The sequence below is a fragment of the Pithys albifrons genome, chromosome 4 (genome assembly GCF_047495875.1).
Source record: "Pithys albifrons albifrons isolate INPA30051 chromosome 4, PitAlb_v1, whole genome shotgun sequence".
Taxonomy (NCBI): domain Eukaryota; kingdom Metazoa; phylum Chordata; class Aves; order Passeriformes; family Thamnophilidae; genus Pithys; species Pithys albifrons.
Window position 1 is genome coordinate 17,253,653 of NC_092461.1, and position 22,818 is coordinate 17,276,470.

At 41.0% G+C, this 22,818-nt stretch overlaps 2 protein-coding genes across 14 annotated transcripts in view; one reads left to right on the plus strand and one right to left on the minus strand.

The window, feature by feature from the left end:
• Positions 1-591: 591 nt before the first annotated feature.
• ZNF830 (zinc finger protein 830) lies at positions 592-12,148 on the plus strand. Its single transcript, XM_071553566.1, has 10 exons — positions 592-721; positions 819-918; positions 2,023-2,143; positions 2,695-2,728; positions 4,599-4,816; positions 5,164-5,254; positions 5,898-5,961; positions 8,283-8,363; positions 9,706-9,782; positions 11,518-12,148. The coding sequence occupies exons 1-10, from the start codon at positions 600-602 to the stop codon at positions 11,699-11,701; spliced, it is 1,092 nt and encodes a 363-aa protein (XP_071409667.1). The 5' UTR covers positions 592-599; the 3' UTR covers positions 11,702-12,148.
• LOC139671172 (poly(rC)-binding protein 3-like) overlaps positions 7,140-22,818 on the minus strand; it is a 511,988-nt gene continuing 496,309 nt past the window's right edge. For 9 of the 13 annotated variants that reach the window (XM_071553569.1, XM_071553580.1, XM_071553575.1 and 6 more), the window contains one exon: positions 7,141-9,287. In XM_071553569.1, the coding sequence (XP_071409670.1) occupies positions 9,227-9,287 (61 nt within the window). In that variant the 3' untranslated portion in view covers positions 7,141-9,226. Of the gene's footprint in view, positions 9,288-18,227; positions 19,013-22,818 lie in introns of those variants that run through there. The other 4 variants (XM_071553579.1, XM_071553578.1, XM_071553576.1 and 1 more) reach the window with 3 other exon arrangements.

Here is a 22,818-nt window from a genome sequence, read left to right on the forward strand (position 1 = left end):
GGTCCCGTTAGTGATCCCGCACTCTGGACTCTGAATCCCAAGGTCCTGAGTTCGAGTCTCGGTGGAGACCGTCCCCTGGCAGTTCAATGCCTCCCTGCCATCCAATCCCATCAGATCTCGGATGCTCAGCAGGGCCAGCCCTGGTTACTACCGGGTGCTGGGACAGTCCCGAGGACTTCACTGTCACTGTCCAAGCTCGCTCGGCCGTGGCAAATGGACCTTAGGACTTAAACGGTGGGGACAGTTCTGCGCACGCTGTGCCTCACCTGAAAAATCCACTGCACAGGCTGGAAGGGCACACGCCGTGGGGAGAGCCCTTCCCAAATCTCCGTTTGCGAAGTCTGGCCATACATACGTACCCAGTGGTCGGGCCAGGCTTTGGGGGATTCATGCAGGGACGGCATCTGCGGAGCGCTGGTGGCGGTCCGAGCTGCAGTAAGGATCAGCCTGAGAGGGGGCGGATAATTCCCTGCTCCTTCTCCTCCTCGTGCTGCTCCCTCCTCCCCTCCTGTTCCCGCTCCCTCCGCCCCTCCCCCGGCGCGTGTCACTTGCGTCACCGCGGGCGCCGCTCGCGCCCTGTGCCGGCGCGCGGGGGCAAGATGGCGGCGGGCGGGGCGGGCGCGGGGCGGAAGCAGGTGCGGCAGGAGGAGCTGCGGCGCCTCATGCGGGAGAAGCAGCGCCAGAACGCGGGGAAGAAGCGCATCGACTCGCCCTTCGCCAAATATCCTCGGCTCGGGGGCTGCGGGCGGGAGGGAGGGGCGGGGGCTGCGACTGCGGGTGGGCGCCCTCACGGCGTGTGTTCCTTAACGCGGCCGCAGGTACAACAGCCTCGGGCACCTGAGCTGCGCCCTCTGCAACGCGCCCGTGCGGGGAGAGCTGCTCTGGCAGACACACGTCCTGGGCAAGCAGCACCGCGAGGTGAGCGGGGGGGGCCCGGCTGGCTGTGCGGGAACGGAGCGCAGGGAAGGGCATTGCGCAGAGCTCCCGGGGCCGTGCGGGGTCGTGCGGGATGGGAGCGGCGGTGTGCGGGATGGGAGCGGGAACGGGAGCGGCGCCGTGCGGGATGGGAACGGCGATGTACGGGAGCGGCGGTGTGTGCGGGGACGGGAGCGGGAGCGGCGGTGTGTGCGGGGACGGGAGCGGGAGCGGCGGTGTGTGTGGGGACGGGAGCGGGAGCAGTGGTGTGCGGGACGAAACCAGGCTGGTGCTTCGGTGCGGTGTCTGCTTTCCTAAGCGCTGTGCGGGCACTGGAAGGCGACCGCTGGGAAGGGGTTCCCGTGTGCCCCCCGGGCCCGAGGCACCTCCGTGTGAGCGGCAGCCTTGGGCTGTCACTGCCTGCAGCTCGGCCCCTGCTGTGGTACCCGTGTGCTGTCAAGTGTCAAGTGACAGCTTAGGAAACTACTTTAACGCTAAGAAAAAATGCCTTTTTTTTTTTTGGTTTGTTCTTTAGCACCAAAGATGAAGAATTTGTAAAGCGATTCAGGGAGTTTGTAACGTGGTTGTGACCTTAAATCTGGGATTCTTTTATCCTTTAAAGTTCTGCTGCTTTTTAGCAGAAACGGAGGGATTGTGTTTAATGTTAGAAGTACTGAGAAAAAGACCAGAGAAACCGAGGGGTTCCTAGTTCATTGCCTGCATTCACACTGGATGACCCTGGCAAGGCACAGTGACATGTCCAATACTAGCGCTGTGTTTTAATTTTAAAACACTTAATATCCCAGGACCTTAGAATGGCTCCAGCTTTCCTGCTCTGTCCTCCAGTGCCCCTCCACTGCTGTCAGTGTCACTGGTCTTCACAGCCTCCCTTGTGCAGGTGTCTGTTCCTCATCCCCCATGTCACATCATTCCAGAGGCTGACAGAAACATTGGTCTTTGTTTGGTATCCATGATCTCTGTTTCAGTGATGCTGTTCTAGAAAGATATTAGCTCACTTTTAATAAGCTGTTCTAAAAGCACTGTATTTTAAACTGCAATCCAGAAATTACTGCTAGGAAAGCGTCCTGAATTTCTACTTCTTTACAGAAAGTTGCAGAATTAAAAGGTACAAAGCAGACGGCAACTGGTTCAGCTGCTGGCACATCATCTCATCTTGTCAAAAGAAAAACTGTTGGCACAGAAAATACAGAGCTAAAGAGGATAAAAGGTAAGGAGAGAAAAATACGTATCAAGCACCTGCCAGAATCCAGCCATGTTACATCTTGAATGTTTTTGGTTTGTTTTTTTTTTTCCTTTGGAAGTGAGCATAAATACGCAAGAGTGTTGAGTTAATGTCACCCTCTTGCTGCTGAAAAGGGAGAAGTCTGTCTTGCTCTTTTTCTGAGTTCATGATCAGGAGAAAACTGTGCATTTGGTAGTTTACCTGTTTTTCTTAAGGGTTATTGGGTTAAATTAGGTCATGGAACTGTGGGCTTGGCCCAGACAGGATCAGAAGCAGTGTAAGCCAAGCAGCAGAAGCACTTGCCCAGAAGTGGTTACTCCTTTTCAGTGGGATCAAGCCACTGGTTTACCTCAAACCATGAATCAAAGTTCTTGCTAAAGAAAGATAGTTAATTTTTTCCCCTTGGTGCTACTAGACATGTAAATGTATGAAATACATGAAAGTGTGCATTTGTGAACTTGCTGTTGCAGAGGAGTCTGAGGGTTGTTTCTTTTAAAAGCATGAATTTTAAGAAGTGACTCTTGGCTGTTGTACAGGTACAGACGAAAAGCCACATACGTCTACATCTGGGTAAGTGAATATTATTACATACTAATTTTTTGTAACTACCAACAGCTGCATTTTACCCAGTTCTTCCTTATCACATTTTCCTAGCCAAGGGCAGAGGTTCAGAGAGTCAGCAGATCCCTTCTTCTGCTCATGTTCTAGTGGGGTTGTATATTCCTGAACATGGCAGCATCTTCCTCCATGCAGATGAGAAAAATCTTATCAACTCTTAGAGTCTCTGAGAAAACAGGAATTCTTTTACTGTCGCTATCAGAGTTTTAAGGATTAACATGTGGTGGCATTGCACAGTTTGCTGGAATGAACACAACTACATTGTGGCTTGCACTCTAATCTTTATCGCTGCAGAAGAGGTGGTAGTCTGAAATTAAGACAAATTTTGAATGTATAAGTAAAAAATTTATCAACAAAAAGCAACAAATGTCATCAGTAGATCTTTGTTAAGATGTTTTTTGTCACTTAAAATTCATGTTAGCATATATCCTGCAGTTGAACTCTCACAAATACAGGACTGTATTTGACTTCGAGGGATTGTGTTAAGCACCTTAACTGCCACTAAAAATTTCTGATGGTATTTGGGCATCTTTGCAGGGTTGGTAAATGTCACGTGAGACCTGAGCATCTCCTCTATACTTTGCAGAATAAATTATTACCTTGCATAGATATTATGTATGGTCAGGTCACCTTGTACAAATTTTGAGTTTCTGTGCAAAATTAACACTTGAGAGGTTTCTTCATTTTTTGAACTCATCTCTATGATTAATTTAAAAGAGAGTGTGGACAAATGTTTGGCTTGGAGGCCTGCAGCTATCCTAAGCAAATCTGAGTTTTCTTATTGCTGAGCCTGTGTGGCTTTTCTAATCACAGAATCGTAGAATGAACTGGGTTGGAAGAGACCTCCAAGATCATCAAGTCCAACCCTTGATGCAACCACTGTGACTACCAGATCATGGCACTAAGTGCCACATCCAGTCTCATTTTAAAAACCTATTACTCTCTCTCTAAAGAATTTCTTTCTAATACCCAACCTAAACCTCCCCTGGCAGAGCTTAAGCCCGTGCCCTCTTGTTCTGCTGCTGGTTGCCTGGGAGAAGAGACCAACCCCCACCTGGCTGCAGCCTCTCTTGAGGTAGTTGTAGAGATTGATGAGGTCACCCCTGTGTCTCCTCTTCTCCAGACTAAACAACCCCAGCTCCCTCAGCTTCTCCTCACAGGACTTGTGCTCAAGTCCCTTCCCCAGCCTCATTGCTCTTCTCTGGACCTGCTCCAGCACCTCAGTATCTTTCCTGAACTGAGGGGCCCAGAACTGAACACAATACTCAGTGCTGCTGGCCACGCTATTTTTGATTCAGGCCAGGATGCCATTCTCAGCCACCTGTGTTCACTGCTGCAGTTTTGGGCAGCAGTAGGTACCCAAAAGAAATAGTTGTGTTACACATGGTTTGCAAGGTTTATGTGACATTAGTATGACCACTACACTGTTAATTGTGTATTTAAAAATGTTCACAGCAGATACAGTGATGCATGTTACTTTCCATGTGGAAACAGAATTACTTAAGCCACCATTCCTCCAATTTAATTTGTTATGGGTAATTTTTATTAATGTCTTTAATACTGAATATTCAGATACAGAAATGGAACTGAAATTTAGAATTTCTGAAACCTGAAATTCAGGTTTTTAGAAATAACCTGAGCGTTTCTGAGGAACTTAAAATGGGAGCCACAAGTGTGTGCTGCCTTCAGACGGTGTCTACATTGGCAGCTGTGCAGTTCAGCCTGTTGTGTGATATTTAACAGCTTGTATAGTGACCAGGCTTTGGGTGCTGGACTGGATCATGTCAAGTTTGAAACAGTTCTGTTATGGGCTCTTTACTAGGCTGCCATCAGATTTTTTTGATGAAGTGGAGCAAGACAGTGCAAATGTACAGCTTTCCAAGCATCCGGGTCCCAGTTTACTGGCAGGAAATTATGACGACGATGATGATGATGATGATGAAGAGGAGGAAAAAGAACAATCAAGCAAATCTTCCATTACGCATAAAACTGAAATTCCACCTCCAACTCAAGAAGTAGTGGCTAATTCTCTGCCTGCAGGTAATGCTGACTTAAATAGTAAGGGATTCAGTAAGGAAAAGCTGTGGTTTAACTGATGATGAAAGGTTTTTCATTTATTTTTCTAATTATTGCCATTAGCTGGTTAGGGTGTGTAAATACTGGAATTACAGGAAGGAGACTCTTTGCTAGTTTATTTTTGCCTGGTGGTTTCTCAGCATGCCTGCTGATTTTATGTTCTAATCGTTGGAGATTGTCAAGTGAAATAATGTCTGGCTGCACTTCCCTTGATTCAGTAAGATATTAATTGAAATTCCTGTCTAGTCAGAATTTTAGAAAATGCATGAACAGCTGTTCTTTTTGTCATAGACTTCTGTCCTTTCCTGTAGACTTCTTTGACAGCAAAACTACTGCTGCTCCTATAGTTTCCCATTCAGGATCTATACAGAAAGCAGAGATACAAGAGAAGATAGTGGAAAGGTAAGTAGTCAAATCAGATACTCAGGAGTTGTAAACAAATACTGTTCTTCCAGAAAATATGGACTGTGATCGTTCAGAAATCTGTCCTGTTGTGAAGTTCCATTCAAAATAGTTTGTATATGTGCCAGTCTCTGGCATTATTTCAGACAGGTATTGTGCACCCTGGGGACAGGATAAGAGATGGAGCAATGCCATACACTGTCTGTTGACATCTCTGCTGGCAACTTTTAACATAGAGTGCTGTAGAAGTTTAATGACAACCACTGCTTGTAACTGTTTAAAGAAAAATTCTCCTTCTGTAGTAATTCACATGAGCACTTTTTTAGACCGTGGTTTAGTAGTAACTGTGCTGTTAAAGTGTTTGGGTGCTCAGCACACTGGAAAGAACAGTTTAAGAAGCATAAACTACAGCACTTGTTTTGACAGTGATTTTAAACTCTTTTTGCAGTTCCTTGTAAGTGAGGTAAGACCAAGCTGAAGAAGGAAGTTTTGATGATTGTAGGCAAAACTCAGGGCTTAAAAAACTTGCTCTATTTCTAGCTATTTTTATAAATGCTTGGGGGTTTTATTCTTGACTTTATAATTCTACAGTAAAGCAGGTTGTAAAGTGTTAATCTGGGCTAATAGTAGTCAAATATTTCAGGAAAGAAAACACTGCTGAAGCTTTGCCAGAAGGTTTCTTTGATGATCCTGAAGTGGATGCAAAAGTAAGTGATCTACTCTTTTTGTGCTACAGGATTTATTTCTGCCAGTTGCAATGATTTTCTGAGTAGTAAGGATGCTTTTCTATATAATCAGTCAGACTGGAATGAAAGAAAATGACCAAACTATTTAGAACGGAATAGATTATTTCAGTTGGAATGGGCACAACAACCCTTTAGTCCAACTGCCTGACCACTTCAGGGCTGACCAAAAGTTACAGCATATTATTGAGGGCATTGCCCAAATGCCTCTTGAACTGACAGGCTTGGGGGCATTGACAACCTCTCCAGGATGCCTGCTCCAGCATATTTCAAATACCAACTGTTTTTTGTTTTATTTTGTGAAGTTTGCCGTAGATTGATGACTTTTTTAATTGCAATAATAGTGTTGTGGGCTCAAGTGTTTTTTTATTTTCCATGAGTATTATTTCCCTGTTCACACTGTGGAAGGCTACTGGTGTATTTCAATTGCATGGTGAGGTCCAGCCTTGACTTCTAATTTAGAGACCTTCCAAGTAATGCATCTTTATGTTCAGTTAGTCCCATTGTATCAGCTACACTCTCCAGGTGTCTTATCTGATCTGGTAAGATTCTTTGGCACCACACAGGCCCACATGTTGCCATATGTGAATAGTTTTGAATAATGATATTCTGAATATTGACATATGTAGCTGAAAAGGCCACACTGTTTTTGTTTGCTTTGGTTGTGTGATTTTCTTGGGTTTTTTGTTTGCTTGTTTTGTTTTGTTTGCACATGACTAATTGAAGTGTTAAATTTTTCAAATACTTGGTTTCACCATGAGTTGGGAAGCTTGTACTAAGTGGGAATGCCTAGCAAGCAGAGGAGAATCTGCTTTTATCTGTGAGGACAATGGTTAGTGATCTTTGCTCTGGTTTTTGCCTCAGCTATAAAAGATACAAGTGGTTACTTGTGCTGACAAGCTCTTTCTTGAATTGCTTGCAGATGCTCTTCCTTTCAATCTGCCCTTTCTGAGTGTAGCTAATACTCAGAGGAAGGAAAATGTTTGTGACATGACTTAAATAGAGATGGCTGCAGTGGTTCTGGTTTTGAGGTCATACACAAAATAATTATTTTAAAATTTTACTGAGCATTTGGAAGGGAGATTGTGGGTGTGAAAAATGTTATTTACAGCAGGTATTTGTAAAGCATATAAATTCTGGATTAGATAAATATTTCAAGAAAAAAATAATTTTAGTGTTTAAATTTATTGTAAGAAATACAAATAATTATGAATTACAAAAGACAACCACAATGCATAATAACACAGTACATACACATATGATAGAAATAATCACAGAACAGAAGAATGAAATGATGGCTATTACTTCCCAATATGAGTTTCCTTGGAAGCTTCTAATTTATTCTATAAACTTAATTCATACTACTAGATTTTGTATAATTACTCAAAAACAAAACATACCAAACTTGTCTTTACCATGACTGATGTGTCACCAAAAGAGCAGAATGAATAAAAGAAAAATAAAACTAATGCAGAAATATGATGTCATGAATTATGCTCACACTGCTTAGTTCTTCTAGCTATATAATTTCTACCCAGTCCTGAGTCAGGCATAATCTGTCATCTAAATTATGTTATATGCCACATCTTCCAGTCTTGAGTTGTGAAAGTTTTGATTACACAGGTAGATTATTTTGTTTATTTATTTGCATTAAAAGCACAGTCTGGTTTTGATTACCCTAGTTGTAGATCTTAAACATGTTCTTACAGCTACAGCTGTTTCAGACTTCATGTCTGAGTAATTAATGTCATCTACCACAGAATAAAAAGCTTTGCATGTTGTAAAAACTGGTTTGTAGCTGTGCAGTTTCTTCTTTTAGCCAGCAAAATTAGACTAGATTTGAAATAACATCAGAATAGCAACTTAAAAATTGAGACTTGTTATGCCAAAGGCAAATAATTTACAGCTTTTTGGCTTGTGAAATGGCTGTTGTATGCAACTGAACAGGCAGCTTACAGAAGAACTTAGAAGTTATCACCTGACACAGTGCAATTAACAGACCAAGTCACTTTTGTTACTTCAGCCATTCCACACCAGCCATTCTTAATCAATTGTTCTTTAATGCTGTGGTCATGGATGTTGTTTTAATCCAGGAGTAGAGTCAGTTTTTTCCTCCAAAACGCTTGTGCAGGTGCACTCTCCTCATACACATTACTTAAACTGAAGCACATCGACCAGACTTTTCTGATAACACAGCATAACTTCCTATTTCTCCTGATACTTTACAGTGCCTCAAAGAGTCACTAGACATAAATTGTTAGCTTAAAAATGTTCATGTTCCTTAGGTGAGAAAAGTTGATGCTCCAAAGGATCAGATGGACAAAGAATGGGATGAATTTCAAAAGGCAATGCGACAGGTCAACACAGTAAGTAACGGAATCTATTTTTATTGATTCTAAATACTATACACAATAAAGAAAACAACAGTTTCATGCAGCTCTGCAGAATGACTGACATCTGCATTTGTCAGCTGTTTGTTTCAATGCAGTGTGGGGTTAAATGCACTTTATAAATGAGCAAAGGGTTCCTTCTATTTTCCACCTAAAAGAAATTAAGTCGATAAACTTCTGATCAGGATCCAGTCATGAGTGTGTATCTAGTTACATTGTTAAACTGTATTTTATTTAAATGCTATTTAGATAGCATGTATCTCAGATCAGTGTCCTGTATCCAAACAAGACACAATTGTGGGCTCTTCTTTAGGTCTAGAGATATATTTTAACCTTCAAAAACACAGAACAAAACACACTCATTTGTCTGTTTTTTTCAAAAAATATCTATAAAGTGTAGGTAACTGCGTTTCATGGTTAATTTAAATGTACTGGAAAGGAACCCCAAACTTTGGGAAAGTGACAAAAGAGTTTGTGTGTGAGATGCATAAATTCGCCACAGTTTTTCTGTACTTCCATTTTTATTGTTTAGCATTGCGTGGAAAGTCTTCCTGCAGCAGGTTTTATCTGGCCTTTTGTACAAAATAAAACTGTAGTAAAGATACCTGGTTTTCTCAGTCTTGCCCTAGAGTATTTGCTACTTTTTAAATTATTTTAATTGTAAATAATTACTCATCTGTCAACTGCTAAGAAAAATGGTGCAAAAAAATTTATCATTGCTCATTTTAAAGCAGTCAGCACTATAAACAGAGCGAATGTTCATACGAAAGCGGTGGTGGATACACTTTGCTAGCATAAGCCATTCAGATAATTCTTCAGCTTAGGAGGAATCTTCTCAGTTATGCGTGGACCATTGATTGCATAGCATCTCCCAGACATTCAGATTTGAGAAAGTATATGCTGAAAAATACAACAGATTAGAAACACTTCGGGATCTAGTGGGAATATTTAAGCAATCTGCTCAATAAGTGTGTGTAATTAAGTCCCAAGCATTGGGCTATAGCTCCTGTTTCAACCTCTGACTTTTGATGTGTGTGGTTTGTTTATGCTCAGTTTCAAATCATAGTGTATTGAAAAATTTGAAAGATTAATCCCAAAGCAGCCAAACTACTTCTGCTTATAAGAAAAAACATTTCCATTTCAAATTAAACCAGACCATTCTTTTGTTTCTGTATTTGCCCTTGTGAAGGTGGGAATATACATGTAGGAGATTGACACTAACTTGAGGTAGAGGGGAGGAGGGGAAGACAGACATCATAAAGGAACGAAAGTGGAATTCAGGATGAAAGTGAATTTTCTGAGTGCTTTTCTGGTTTAGATTTCAGAAGCAATAGTGGCAGAAGACGATGAGGAGGGACGACTAGATCGCCAGATTGGAGAAATTGATGAGCAGATGTAAGTAGATCAATTTTTCCTCAAACTCTCTGTTCTCCAGCAGTAATGGATTGCTAATTGACTGGAGTGGTAAGAACATTTTTAATCTGTGACACTACCATTTATTAATCACCCAACTATTTGAAGGACAAAGACTTGCAGAGTGATATGTAATAAAAACATGAATTTCGGTGCAAAGTTACGTAACTTTCTCCAAAAAGAGAACACACTGGAATCACTGAAAGTACAGGAGGCAAATTCTTGAAACAAACTGTCCCCCTATCCCTTGTCAAATGTCTTAATTTGTATTTCTTTATGAATTCTGATGTAGAATTTATGTGAACATTTTTTAAAAACATTTGCTCTATTGAAAATGTCCTGTTCTGGCATAAACTCTCCTTGTTTCTAGTCAAAGTTTACATAAAGGTTATGCTGAATGATGCACTTCATTAAGTGAAGTGTTTTGTTTTGTTGAATTGGTAGGTGTAGCAGTTGAATAAGCCTTAGTTTAAACTCGAGTACCCTGAACTCTACAGCTTTGTGGAACAGTTTGTTACCATTACCATGTAGCTTAACACATTGGTTAATAGTGATAATGGCAATGGTAGCAACTGAAAAAAAAAAAAGATGAATTCTGATTTTCATGAACCTTGCAACAAAAAGAAGACACTAAAAATTAAAGCAACAGTTGAAGACCTCTGGGTAGATTTACATGCTACACATAATCAGCATATGATAACAATAGCACTGGGTTCAAACTGAGCTTTGGTATTACAGGAATGTCTTTTAACAATGTTCATGTAATTCTGAAGAGGGTTTGAGTTAAACCTGCCTCTCTTTGAGGATTCATTTCTCTCAGTAGCTGAAGCTGCTATAGTTGGTGGCACCAAATTCAGAAATTTGTAGAGAATTTCAGCTTTGTTATGATAATTATTTTTCCCCAAAATAAAAGTCCCAAATAGATTTTCAAAGACTTTTTGTAGCTTTGTCTTCCAAATGTATTTAAATACAGACTATTTCAAATTAAATTGAAAATCATGTTAATTCTAGGAACATTCATGTTTTCCTTAGTCTTCAAATCTTCAGCTATGACTGCCTATAAGTAATGGTATTGCATATATAGACAGGGAAACAGGGTCTAGATTGTACTCTTTTCTCGTTGACTTTTCTTAGCAAATAGAAGTACAAGGAGCAAAGATTGTATTTCAATCAGGCTGGTACTAGTTGGCAAAACATATTTCAAGTACAGAACTTTTTAAGTAAAAGGAAAACTGAAACTTTTGGATTATATTTACTTAAAACGTTCTGTTGCACCACACAAGAAGCAGATAAAGAATCTGAACACTAGTGTTCCTTTTTTACATTCAGAGATGCCACCACTAAGTTCCCAAAATCGACAGCCAATTGATATCTCACCTTCCTACCATATATGAAAAGCATAAGCAGAGCACAGAATGGAGTCTCTTGTATGGAAGTAGATATTGGTTCTGTGCTTTTCAAAAAATGATTTGTGGGCATATTGCAAATATTTGGATTATATCTCATTGCTTAGAATTGACCACACCTCTCCTCTGGTCTGTTTCCACCTGATTAACACAGAGAAGGTGCACTAGCATTTTGTAAGATTATTATTTTAATTGATGGGAAGCTGTAAAGCTTCTTTATCCAAAGCAGGAGAAGCAAAATCCGGCACTGTAGATGATCAGATTGATGTGGAAAGGCCACAAGTGTTAATGGGTGGTTTATTTTTTCACAGTGAATGTTATCGCCGTGTTGAGCTTTTGCGTAACCGCCAGGACGAGATGAAGGAGAAGTTAAAGGAAGCCATGAGATTAAGAGCAACACAAGAGAAAGAGGATGAGGATATTGGTAGTGAAGATGAAGAAGAACTGCAGGATTTGCTGTCTCAAGACTGGCGGGTGAAAGGGGCTTTGTTGTAGCATTTCTGCAACATAATGCATACTCTTTTTACTATGATGTTACTTCCATTATTAGAAGTGAGACGCTTTTGTTAAATATTTATTTAAAGAGGATTGTGAGATGGTAAAGAGCCAAGTGTTAAAAAAAAAAATCTTTGTGGATCTAAGTGGTGTATTACTTGTTGTAAAAACTGTACCTTGGAAATGTTTTACAATATTTCCTATTAAAATCACTGGTTTCTTACCAGAAGTATTTTAGGGGGCTTAATAAGTCTATGAAGCATTAGCTATATTTGATAATTTTGAGACTTGGCTTATTGTGTATAGAAGTAAAAGACTTGCATAGTTTATGGAGTTTTTCCAGACTGGGGCGTTAGGGAAAGGAAAATTATGTTTTCTTAAAATTTTTAAGTGCTCTTCTGTCTATTGCCCCAACTCCCAATAAAATATGTACTTTTTTTTTCAGGATCTGTTACAGTTTCTCTGTGTATGTAAGGACTAAGCTCAGAAATGTTGAACTACAGCTTCTCCACAGTATATACCCTGCTGTGCCATAAGCAGTGCTGAATATTTTTCTTTATAGTATCCTGTTTTGCTTAGTGCAGCCATCATGTAGCATACCTGACATTTCATGAACCAGAGGGATGAGAACACAGTGGTTGCAAATCTGCATAACTAAATGAAAGAGTGACAAAATGCTAGAGAGGAAGGTACTGCACTAAAAACTGAGGAGGTAAAATAATTTAGCTGGAAATACTGGAAATTTTCTTAAAATCTTAGGCATAGAGAGCACCTAAAATTTCTATTCTGATAAACACAGATTAAGTTAAATCAAGAACCAGCAAGCTTGGCAAGAAAATGGGACATGGAAAGCAGAACTACCTTGAACTTTGGTAAGTGTCTGTTTTTCATTTTTTTTAATGAAGCAAGTATTAAAATATTTCAAATTTGCTGAGGATTTGGAAGAAATACCAGATTTTGTGAATGAACAAGTTAACACTTTCCTTTAAGACTATAGTTTCAAAACTAGATTTTAAAGGGAGAAAACAATTTTTACTCTTATGAGAGCATTCTGGTTACTTGTCTCAGAGATGTTTATGAACAGAGCAATAAAGATTGCAGTCAGATGTTTGTTTTGCCTGTCTTGGACTAAAGATTTGATATGATGGAAGCCCTTTCTGTATAGTGATAGAGATGCTTTTTATCATTCCTGATTTTTGTGATGATTCAGCTCTTTATATTTATAAAGCTGTCAGAATTCAAGCAATGGTCCTTAGCAGTTTATTGCATCCATTTATTCCTGCTCACATATGCTGGATCACAGCCCTTGGGGTTTGGTTGATTTAATAACTGTAAGTAGCTGTTGCTGCTAAAATGGGCGATGAAACACTGTAGTCTTACATGAATTAGTACTGTCATTAAGATAGCAACATGCAGAGAGTACTGAAATTCAGAATAAGCATTCAGAGAATATTGAAATAAATAATGAATGTTTGGACAAGCTGGAGAAAATTTAGTTGGACCAAAACTGAAATAACATTTTCTTTTATAGCGTGAAATATTTGAATATCGATGTCTAAGGTGCCTGTCAGGCTGCAGTGAAAGATCTCTAAACCCGTTTATCACTGCAAAGACAACTTCTAGCTGAGAGGGTGGTATTGTCTTAACAGAAGGACAGGTTTTTTAAAAACAAAACGAAAGACAGCCCCCACAGTTTCCTTCAGAGAAGAGTTAAGTTTCTAGTTGTTCTGTTTATCTTTGCTTTTCACTCACCTACTCACCAAAGCATCCTACCTTGTTAACACTGAACTTTAGAACCTCTTCGCATTTGGCTTAATATCAGAGAAACAGATGTGATTAATGCCAGGTTACACTGTGCATCATGGGCATACATGTTCTGACAGTATAAAAATATTAATCTCTGAGTTTTTAACTTACATCTCTACTTTATACATTTTTCTGTAATTTTACTTTCATTTTGTACATGAACCTGCAAATCATGGTTTCACCTGTAGATGAATAGGAAAGGAACTGAGCATTAAAACAGTTCAGCTGTTTTAGTTTAGTTGCCCTCATTTTTAGGGATATCTTGTGGTAGCAAGCTAAAGGCAGGGAGTTTAGTTACGGTGCGCGGAGATTGTACATTCAAATCCAAAGCAGTGAGCCCACTGTTATTCTTAGGAAGCGATGGCACGAATAAACACAGACCACTCATCATTGTATTCATTATCCTTGCATAACTTGTCGCAAGAGTAAAGATGATGGACCGGCCAATGGGTGTAGTCATTGCTGGGGAGGTGACAGCACTGCTCCCTTTTTGTTGTTTCTTGTTTAGGAGTTGGTGCTCTTTTCCTTGGAGGAATCAGAGAGCTCTACAAATAGTGTATCCAAATTCTATACAGCTTACTGCGTACAACTGTACATTTCTCCAGCATTTGGAATAAAACTTTCAGAGAGCCTTGTGAAAATGATGGGAGTGACTTTGCCCTTTGTGACCACTGATGTACATGTGCCATTGTGTCAAGAAGGCAAGAAATCATCCTGCTTTTTAGCAATGGAAATAGCATGGCTATAAGGGAAAAGAGGACAAACATCCTAACCTTAGGAGTCAAGCTTATTTATCAAGTTAAATAATCTCCCATGTCTTAGAAAACCCATCAGCATAATTAGTTTATAATCTAAATGTCTTCAGCTTTAGAAAACAATTTAATGTACTTCTGATGAACTGTTCATTGATTATTAATCAGAGAAAATTATTGTTTCTAGAAATGTGTACTTCCTTAATTTCTTTCCCACCTCTTAACTTTCTTGAATTCTATTTTTTAAACCATAAAGATGAAAATAGTCCTAATAACTAGGCACTATTAAAAATGAAACTTTAATTGGAATTTAGAACACTATCTCTGATCTAGAGCACTTCCAGAAAACTGAAGAATCAGAATTAAGGGGGAAGACTTAATATTTGTATTGGAGAGTGTTGCCCAAACTTAACTGTGGAATTTCATGCCACCAAAAAGTAGTTGAGATTTCCCAGCTCAGTGGTTTTGAAACTGATGATTTCCAGGGCCAGAATGTGTGTCCATGCAGGCATGTTTGAAATGGAGGTCCGAGTAGCAGCTCTGCAGGAGCAGCTGCCACAGCTACAGCTGGTGTTGGTCAGCTCGGCTGGCAAGTGCAGTCTGACCCAAATGGTAATCCTTGTGCTACCTTCTCTCCTGCCCTGGAAGAAATAAGCTGCTGCTGCTTCTGTCATGACTTGGAAGTTGATGTGGGAAAAGGTCTGTATTTGGTATAGAGGAGGCCAAAAGCGACTGTGCAAAACCAACCGAAACCAAGTAAGAAACCAAACGATGTTCTCATTCGCTAACATGATTGTTGTTCCTGTACTACAGCATTCAATTTTAAAATCTGCTTCAGAATTGCCAATACTGATTAAGAAGAACATTAACATTAGATTTGGCCAGGCCCCCTGCCAATAAATTCAAATAGAGGAGAGACAAATTTTGCTTATTTCATGCCACTATAATTAGATTCTCTGCATTTTATCATCTTAAAAACTCTGAGCTAGAAATAGCTCTAATGAGAAGTCATATTATTCAAGTATTTTCACAACTTAAAAATACTTCTTTTCTTGTAATCCGGAAAGCTTGCACTAGAAAATCAGACATTCAGCCTGTAGGAATAATGTTGTTCCTGTCATTAGAAGCCACAATGTAAATATATCATGTTTAAGAAATTCCCTTTTTAAAGGTACTATCAAATGAATTTGACCCTTGTCTTTCATTTCAGTTACTGTCTTAAGACACATGCCAGTCTGTAGAGTGACAGCACACATGCATTGATGCAGAAACTGATTTAATCAACATTACTGCATTCTTTCCTAGAACCAAGGAATTAATCAAGTACACCTCAGTGCTAAGAAGGATGGTGTATTTGTATCCTTAGAAAGTGTTGCTCAGGCCAGGAGTTGGAAATTTCAGGTGTCAAGCAGTTTTTCAGTATCTGCCTTCATCTCATCATCACTTCAGTTGCAACTATCCTGGCCTGATAGCTGGGAAAAGAAATGTGAGCAGTTCCTTGGTGTAGACATCTAAACCAGGTCTTTCTTCCAAAAATACAGTGGTGGGGCTGATACCTTGCACAATTGGTGGTTACAGCAGTTACAGAGGATGCAAGAGATCTCTGCTCCTGGTCCCTCCTTTCAATCCTGTCCTTTGAACATCCACTTTGTGTGACCTAGTTGATCTTCCTGTAGAAGCTGTGCCACTGTAAAGTGACTGGGCTAGTGAGTGTATGTGACTTTGTTAGATAATCATGGCACTCATCTGAGAAGGGGAAGGTCCTGTTCCATGTACAAAAATAGTGCTGAAATACATTCGGCTGCTATTGAGGCTGTGGAAGAAACTGGATTTGGATGTTCCCCATCTCAGAGAAGCACTCTTTTTTTTTTTTTTTTGTTTCCATTTCTGCCTGGTTTTGGTGGGAAGAGTCAGCACATACTTTAAAACTGGCTTGTGAAACCTGGCAAACACCACCTTGCCCATGCAGCCTTTTGAGGGCTGAGGCACTTACCAGGTGTCTGCATTGATGGCACCAGTGAGATTTTTGCTGTTAGCTTCCTGGGAGCCTTGACTGGCACAAATATGAGCCTTGGGGCCCATAGATGCCCTCTGGCTATGACCAAGAACAGAAAGCACTCTGTATTAGGAATGAACTGACTTTCTTTCTTTGTTTTCCTTCTGGTTGACTGTTCCAGCCAGCATTCACACTTGTGACTTTTTTCACTTGAGAAACACAACAGAGCTGCTTGAATTAGTTTGAGATGTTTCCAGAAGCTTAATACTGTTTTGAAGATGGACACTGCAGAACTTGTGCTTTCATCTGGAAACTCACAGTTGTATGGGCAGTGACCTTTTCACATCGGGTACATGCTTTCTCTTATCTACATTTGGCATGAGTGGTTTAGATTTCTATCTTGGGCAGTATTATTTTTTTTATTATTTTTTTCCCCCTCCAGATGTGCCGCCTTCTGTTTGCCTGTTTTGTATATTAAAGCTATTCAGGAGCTTTTTCCTGCCATTCAGAAATATCTTCCAATTAAAATAATGAAATTAAAATGAGCCTAGATTTGATCACATTTCTGCCTATTTTTTTTTTGCAAAAACCCTTTCAAAAGACTTCCTTTGTCCGTGTGTCTTTATCTTACCTCTCCTCATTCCACACACAAATGTGCCCCTGCACTAGTTTGTTTAAATCTCAGTCTTTTTTAGCCAATTCTGCAAGGCACAGATGAATTATTAATGTGAAAGATACACTGTACACCACAGAGCTGCTGCTGCCCTTTGCCTGGCAGCTTTACTGGGAGAGCAAAGCCTTGACCTACTTAGTGTTGAGCTGCAATAATGTTCTCTCCTTTTTTTTTTTTTTTTCATTTTCACTAGCCAGGCTAGCCATAGAAAAAGCTTTTGCTGTTGAGGAAATGAAGACTGTGGAGGTCTCTGCTGTGAAAGGAGCTTCAGCTCTCCTTTTAAGAGTAAGAAGTTAAATATATTTTAAGTAACATAAATATATTTTAAGTAACAGTATTTTTATTAAGGTTAGTACTACAGGCTATACTTCTTGTAACCTGTGTTGACATAGCTAATTGTCAGCATTGGGTAAGGCTTTGAGGGTGCTGGGGTTCAATGAGTCATTCTGTAATCTTCCTCAGCAGCCTTTGTTGTCAAGAGCTGCTCAATGGGTGCATCTGTACTGAAAAAGCTGTTGACTTCCACAGGTCTCCAAGTCTGTATGGACATCTGGGTCACATCATAGTTCCAGACTCAAGACCCAGGCATTTCAGAGCTGTCTGCACCCTGGAGACCATGGAAAATAATAGTGGTATGCCTCACAAGCTCAGCTGGGGCAGGGAGGGGAAGTGGGACCTCAAACTAAATTCCCAGAGGCAAGTAGAGACCTCAATAGAGTAGGGATGCAGGTTGTAGAATAAGGCTCACATCATTAAGGATGTTACTCACTTGCACTGCCAGGAAGCTCTTATAAGGGTAGAGTGTGGAGCAGGAAATGTGAAAGTACTGCCAGTGCCCTAAGAGGAGGGGTGGGCACTGAGGTGCTGGATTGCAGCACAGCAGCTTTAGGCCAGCACTGCTGTGACTGCAGTGCTTCAGCAGATCCAGAGGAGGACCTGACCTGCTCAGGCATTGTCAGCACAGAATGAGACAGTCTCCTGGCCTGCTCAGCTCTCCATTCTCCCTCTTTTAATGCCAATTGCCACACTCCTCCCAGCTGCTGGTCTAGTTTCCTGGCAGGGTGGAAGGTGCTGTCTAGAGGCCTCATCACTGGACAGTGCTGCTGGGAATGGGAAAGTATGAAGGGTCTTAGCAATACTGTACTCAGTACCCAAGTTCATTCTTTTGTTCTTGTTTCTCTTTCTCCTGTATCTGATTATAAATCAGTTTGGGAAAACACCAGATACAAACCAGTGGCTGCTTGTAACAGGGAGCCAAATTTGTCTTTACTATGCAGTGTGAGAATTCTCAAAGAGCAACTTTGTTTAAAAACAAATAAAACTTTACTGAAATACTGCTTTTTCTACTAATTACAGAAGCTGGTTCCATCTACTCATCAAAAACCTCATCATCCCTGACAATGGGCTAATGTCCTTTCTAATGTTGCCAGTATTGCACAGGTGTTACACTCTTTCCCAATGAGCAGTGGGACCTTCAGCGTGATGATATGAAACCTTTAATCATTAATGAAAACAAGCAATTTGTCTGTGATCTTAGTTTGACAATCCATAAAATAGTGCTTCTTAAATGACAAATTAGCAACTCGGTTACAAAGAACAAAGTTTAAACAACACAACAGTTGTATGCACAAAGCTACCACGTCTTTTTTTTTTTTTTAATCAGGAAAAAAATTTATTTATAAAAACGTCTCATTTAATTAACTGTTGAGTCTCTAGCTGAATACAGTGGCTTAGAACACTAACAGCCCATGCTTTTATACAGATTAGCCAAAGCATGAACATCAATAAAAATTAACCCCCGAAAATAACTTGTCTTTGCTTTATGTTATGAGCCACAACAGTGTTAAAACTGGAACAATAATGAAAGCAACACAAAAGTTAGGAAGCACAGTTGCTTAAAGAGTAAAGTATTTTGATGTCTCAGAATAATAAGAAAGTTAGAAATGGCAGAAACTCCTCTGTAGATTAGTCCATAGAAAGCATTGTCTCATGGGGCTTTGGAAAAGTCCTGTCTGGTGGCTAATGCACTAGGGCATGATGAGATACATTACAGAGCCCCCAGGCCAGTAACTTCTGAAGACAGCCTAAAACGTAGGAACAAAAATGAGGAAAAGAAAAATAAAAGTAAAAAAAAGAAAAAAAATCTTCTCACTATTAAAAAAATACCACTTGAGTACAACCAGCATAGAACAGCATTTCAGTGCAGGCAAGGTTTGTGACACAGAGATTGGTGGTTTTTTGGTTTTTTTTTTCTTAAATGTCAATTATAGAAACAGTTACAATAGTCCAGAACAGTTTTACAGTAGTTTTCTAGAGCTTTTAAATAGCTGTGGTACCTTGACATTATTTTCAGTTTTTCCTTCATTATATACAACCAAAAAAAAAAAAAAGAAAAAAATCAACCCAAAAAAGCCCAAAACAAACAAAAAACCCCAACAAAACCAACCACCCCCCCCATTTGGATAAGTGCAAACTGTAACAATGGCAGTTCTACAAATGGTTACAGTGACAAAACTTAGTGCAAAGGTGCTAAGGTGAAGGAAAGCCCACAGAATACAGAAATGACACAAAATACTGAGATAGTACTTAGCCCTATACAATAACACACTTTGAAATACCATGTTTTAAAAAGTATTGCATTTGCATTGTGTTTTTAGTTTATATTAAAATGCACTGAATACAGTTCAATTGTTAAAGCTTTGTGTCCAAGGAGTGCAAAGTGGATGAACATGGCAGGCTACTGGGATTTTGGATTTGGAAGTGGTGAGGAAAACAATATTGCATTACTGAGTTATGCAACAGAAATGAAAAAGAAGGTGGATGGACAAACGGAAAATGCAGTTAAGAACTAGTTCCAACAGGTAGCAACCAGCCACTCCATCCCTCAGCTCTCTTTGTTTGGGTTGCAATTAGGTCTCTGGAATCTGAAAATCCTCAAATTCTTGTTAAAGGGATGGTATCTGTCCAAGCAAGAACCTTGGAATGACCTTTGATAAGCTACATCTTTTGCATGCTTACAATGCAACCTGACTGCATGAGTGGTGGTGAGTTAAATAGGGATGTCTTTTCTACAGAAACGTAACAAAAAAAAGACCATTTTGGCTGAATAAAATATACATGGGAGGAGATACCAGAATAGTGACTGCCTATCTGGTTTGTACCTGCTCTTAAGTACTTACAGAATTAGGTACATTACTGGTATATATAAACCATCCGAGTACAAAAGGAGGAGCCTGCTCTCCCTCCCTCTCTCCCTCCTTAAAGCAGAGTTCTTAAAACTGTGCTTTTCCAAAGCAGAGAATAATGGTTGCACCCTTGAAAAGACTGAAGTGTAAAGGCACAGGTGCCTGATATTTTTTTCCATGTTGTTTTCCAGTCATTTTAATTTAGCAGTTTCTCTCAGACCAGAAAGCTTCACTTGTACACAGAAGTACCTGAGGTTTGGTAGTTTGCAGCCCCTACCTCCTGCTCGCAGGCAGGTGTCAGGGCAGGGGGACAGGGGTCTCTAGGTCTATTGGGAGCAGCAAAACACCTGAGGGGGGCAGCAGCACTTCGTGTGGGATTTCAGGGGAGCTAGTGATACTCAGATGTGCCAGATTGAAGGTTCTAGCATCAGAAAACTTTGTCAGTTTGCCATAAGGAATTGTTCTGGAGTTGAGAGAGATCCCTGCAAACAAGTATTGCAGTATTGCAGTATTGCTGGGCAGTATTGCAGGAACAAGGGCAGTCCCATGGTGTAAAAGAGAGCACCCTGTACTCTGAATCCCAAGGACCTGAGTTTGAGTCTCAGTGGGGACTGTCCCCTGGCAGTTCAATGCCTCCCTGCCATCCGATCCCATCAGATCTCGGATGCTGAGCAGGGTCAGCCCTGGTTAGTACCAGGTGCTGTAGACATTCCCAAGGACTTCACTGTCACTGTCCAAGCTCACTCGGCTGTGGCAAATGGACCTTAGGACTTAAACGGTGGGGCCAGTTCTGCACATGCTGTGCCTCACCTAAAAAATCCACTGTGCAGGCTGCAATGGCACACCCAGGTGGGGAGAGCCCTCCCCAAATCTTCATTCGCGAAGACTGGCCATACTATACTATTGCAGGAGCAGGACCTGGCTGTCAAAATTTTGCCTTATGTTGGTCTCTTCACCTTTCTCATTGCTGGGGTGGGGGCAACCCTGCCTTGCTGTGGGGCTGCCGGAGGGACGGCATCGGGGTCAAGGAGCCCAGGCTGGTGCCTGCTGCTGTTGGAACTAGTTGGTAGGTGGTGCCTGGGTGTTAGTTGTTATGGAGAGCGGAAGACGACTGGAGTCGGCAACAGTTAACACTAGCAATTGAACAGAAAATAAAAGATGCCGTATTGTTTCCTTGATAACTAGGATCTACCACAGACTCTTGGTAGAGCTGGCAAAGCTTGCATTGTGTCTCATCCCTTCAATATGGAGCAAACTTCTGGCGGTCAGATTTCTTAACCCCACTCGTCGAAGGAATTTTGGCAGTGTAAGCGGACAAACTCCCCGTGGCCCCCGCAGCGGCCGCGGCATTTAGTGCCAGGAGTGGGACAGTTTTCATGCCAAGCAGACTGGAGACAGGAACGGCATAGTGGGTGGTTGGCAGAGTTGGTAGGGGAGGGGGGGTACTGACGGCAACGGCGGAGGGGGCCGCCAGCACGGCCATGGAGGTGGGGGTGGAGGTAGGGGTGGCAGACTGAGAGAGGTTCATGTTGAGGTCAACAGGGGTCGTGACGGAAGCGGTCTGGGTGCTGACTTTAGCCATCTCTAAGCTGCAAACGAAGAGAGGAAGAGGAACAAACAGGTTGGGAGGGTTCAGCCAGGGTGGCGGGGCCGGGAGGAGGGGGAAAAGAAGGAGGAGGAGGAGGAGGAGGAGGAGGGAGGGAGGGAGGGAGAGAACAAGGGAGGGAAGGACCGCAACCACGAAAGGGCAGGATTAGATCAGTGGACGAGGGGGACAGACGAGTGGGAGGGAGAAGGGGGAGAGAGAGAAAAAAAGGGAAAATGAGGGTCAAAGGAGGAACATGTTATGTGTTAAAGAAGAGAAACAACAAAAGTGTTTTCCATGTCGGTGGTGAAAACATTACTGAGAGTCTAAAAGTTTGGAATAGAAAAAAAACAGAAGAGGGTGGGAGGGTTGCTAGTTCATTTTACGCATGAAAAAAGGAAATCTAATCAATGCAGGTAATGGCAAAAAGATGGAAAAAACGAAACTTAAAAGAAAACTTAAAATAACTATGAAGTTTACTCCCCAGCACTGATATGGTGAATTCTGCTTTTCAAAATTAGGGTATTTTTGAAAGGGGGACGCGGGGGGTTTTGGTATTTTTTTCAATTTGTCAATTTTGTGACATAAATAGTATCCTTTGTAATTTTGCTAGGATGAGAGCAGACTGAGCAACAATTTGTTGCTTCCATTTAAGTCATAAAATGTTTGTTGTGTTGTTTTTTTTTAATAGCAACTTAGTTTTTCATTTCATTTGCTGTGATGTAATGTGCATTTTTCATATAAAACAAACCAGATTAGCCAGTGTGTTCACTTCAATTTGTACTTTCCCCAGACTTTTTTTTATATCACAACAAAATATTTATGCAATCTAATTATAAGTTATTTAGTAAAAACACTGGAACACTGGAAAACACCCCGGCTTCCACAGCAGTGGTATCCTTTCTGAGCTTGTGGCAGTGGTTACAGTGAACATGAAAAAGCTTACAAGCTGACAGACAAGGTACTACATGGATACAACATACACATCCTCAGACAGACCGCGACAGCACAAGAAGTTCAAGATTGGCACAATCTCCAAGCCCAAGCCAGCGATGGGCTCTCTGGAGGATGTAGGTATCAAATCACCCTCACTTTAGCATAACTCCACCCATCGGTGGGT

Excerpts from the sequence above, each read along its gene's own strand:
- ZNF830 (XM_071553566.1), top strand. The coding sequence starts at position 600 with ATGGCGGCGGGCGGGGCGGGCGCGGGGCGGAAGCAGGTGCGGCAGGAG. Across the intron at positions 2,144-2,694 it reads AGAGCTAAAGAGGATAAAAG|GTACAGACGAAAAGCCACAT; the intron begins GTAAGGAGAGAA and ends GCTGTTGTACAG. Across the intron at positions 5,962-8,282 it reads ATCCTGAAGTGGATGCAAAA|GTGAGAAAAGTTGATGCTCC; the intron begins GTAAGTGATCTA and ends CATGTTCCTTAG.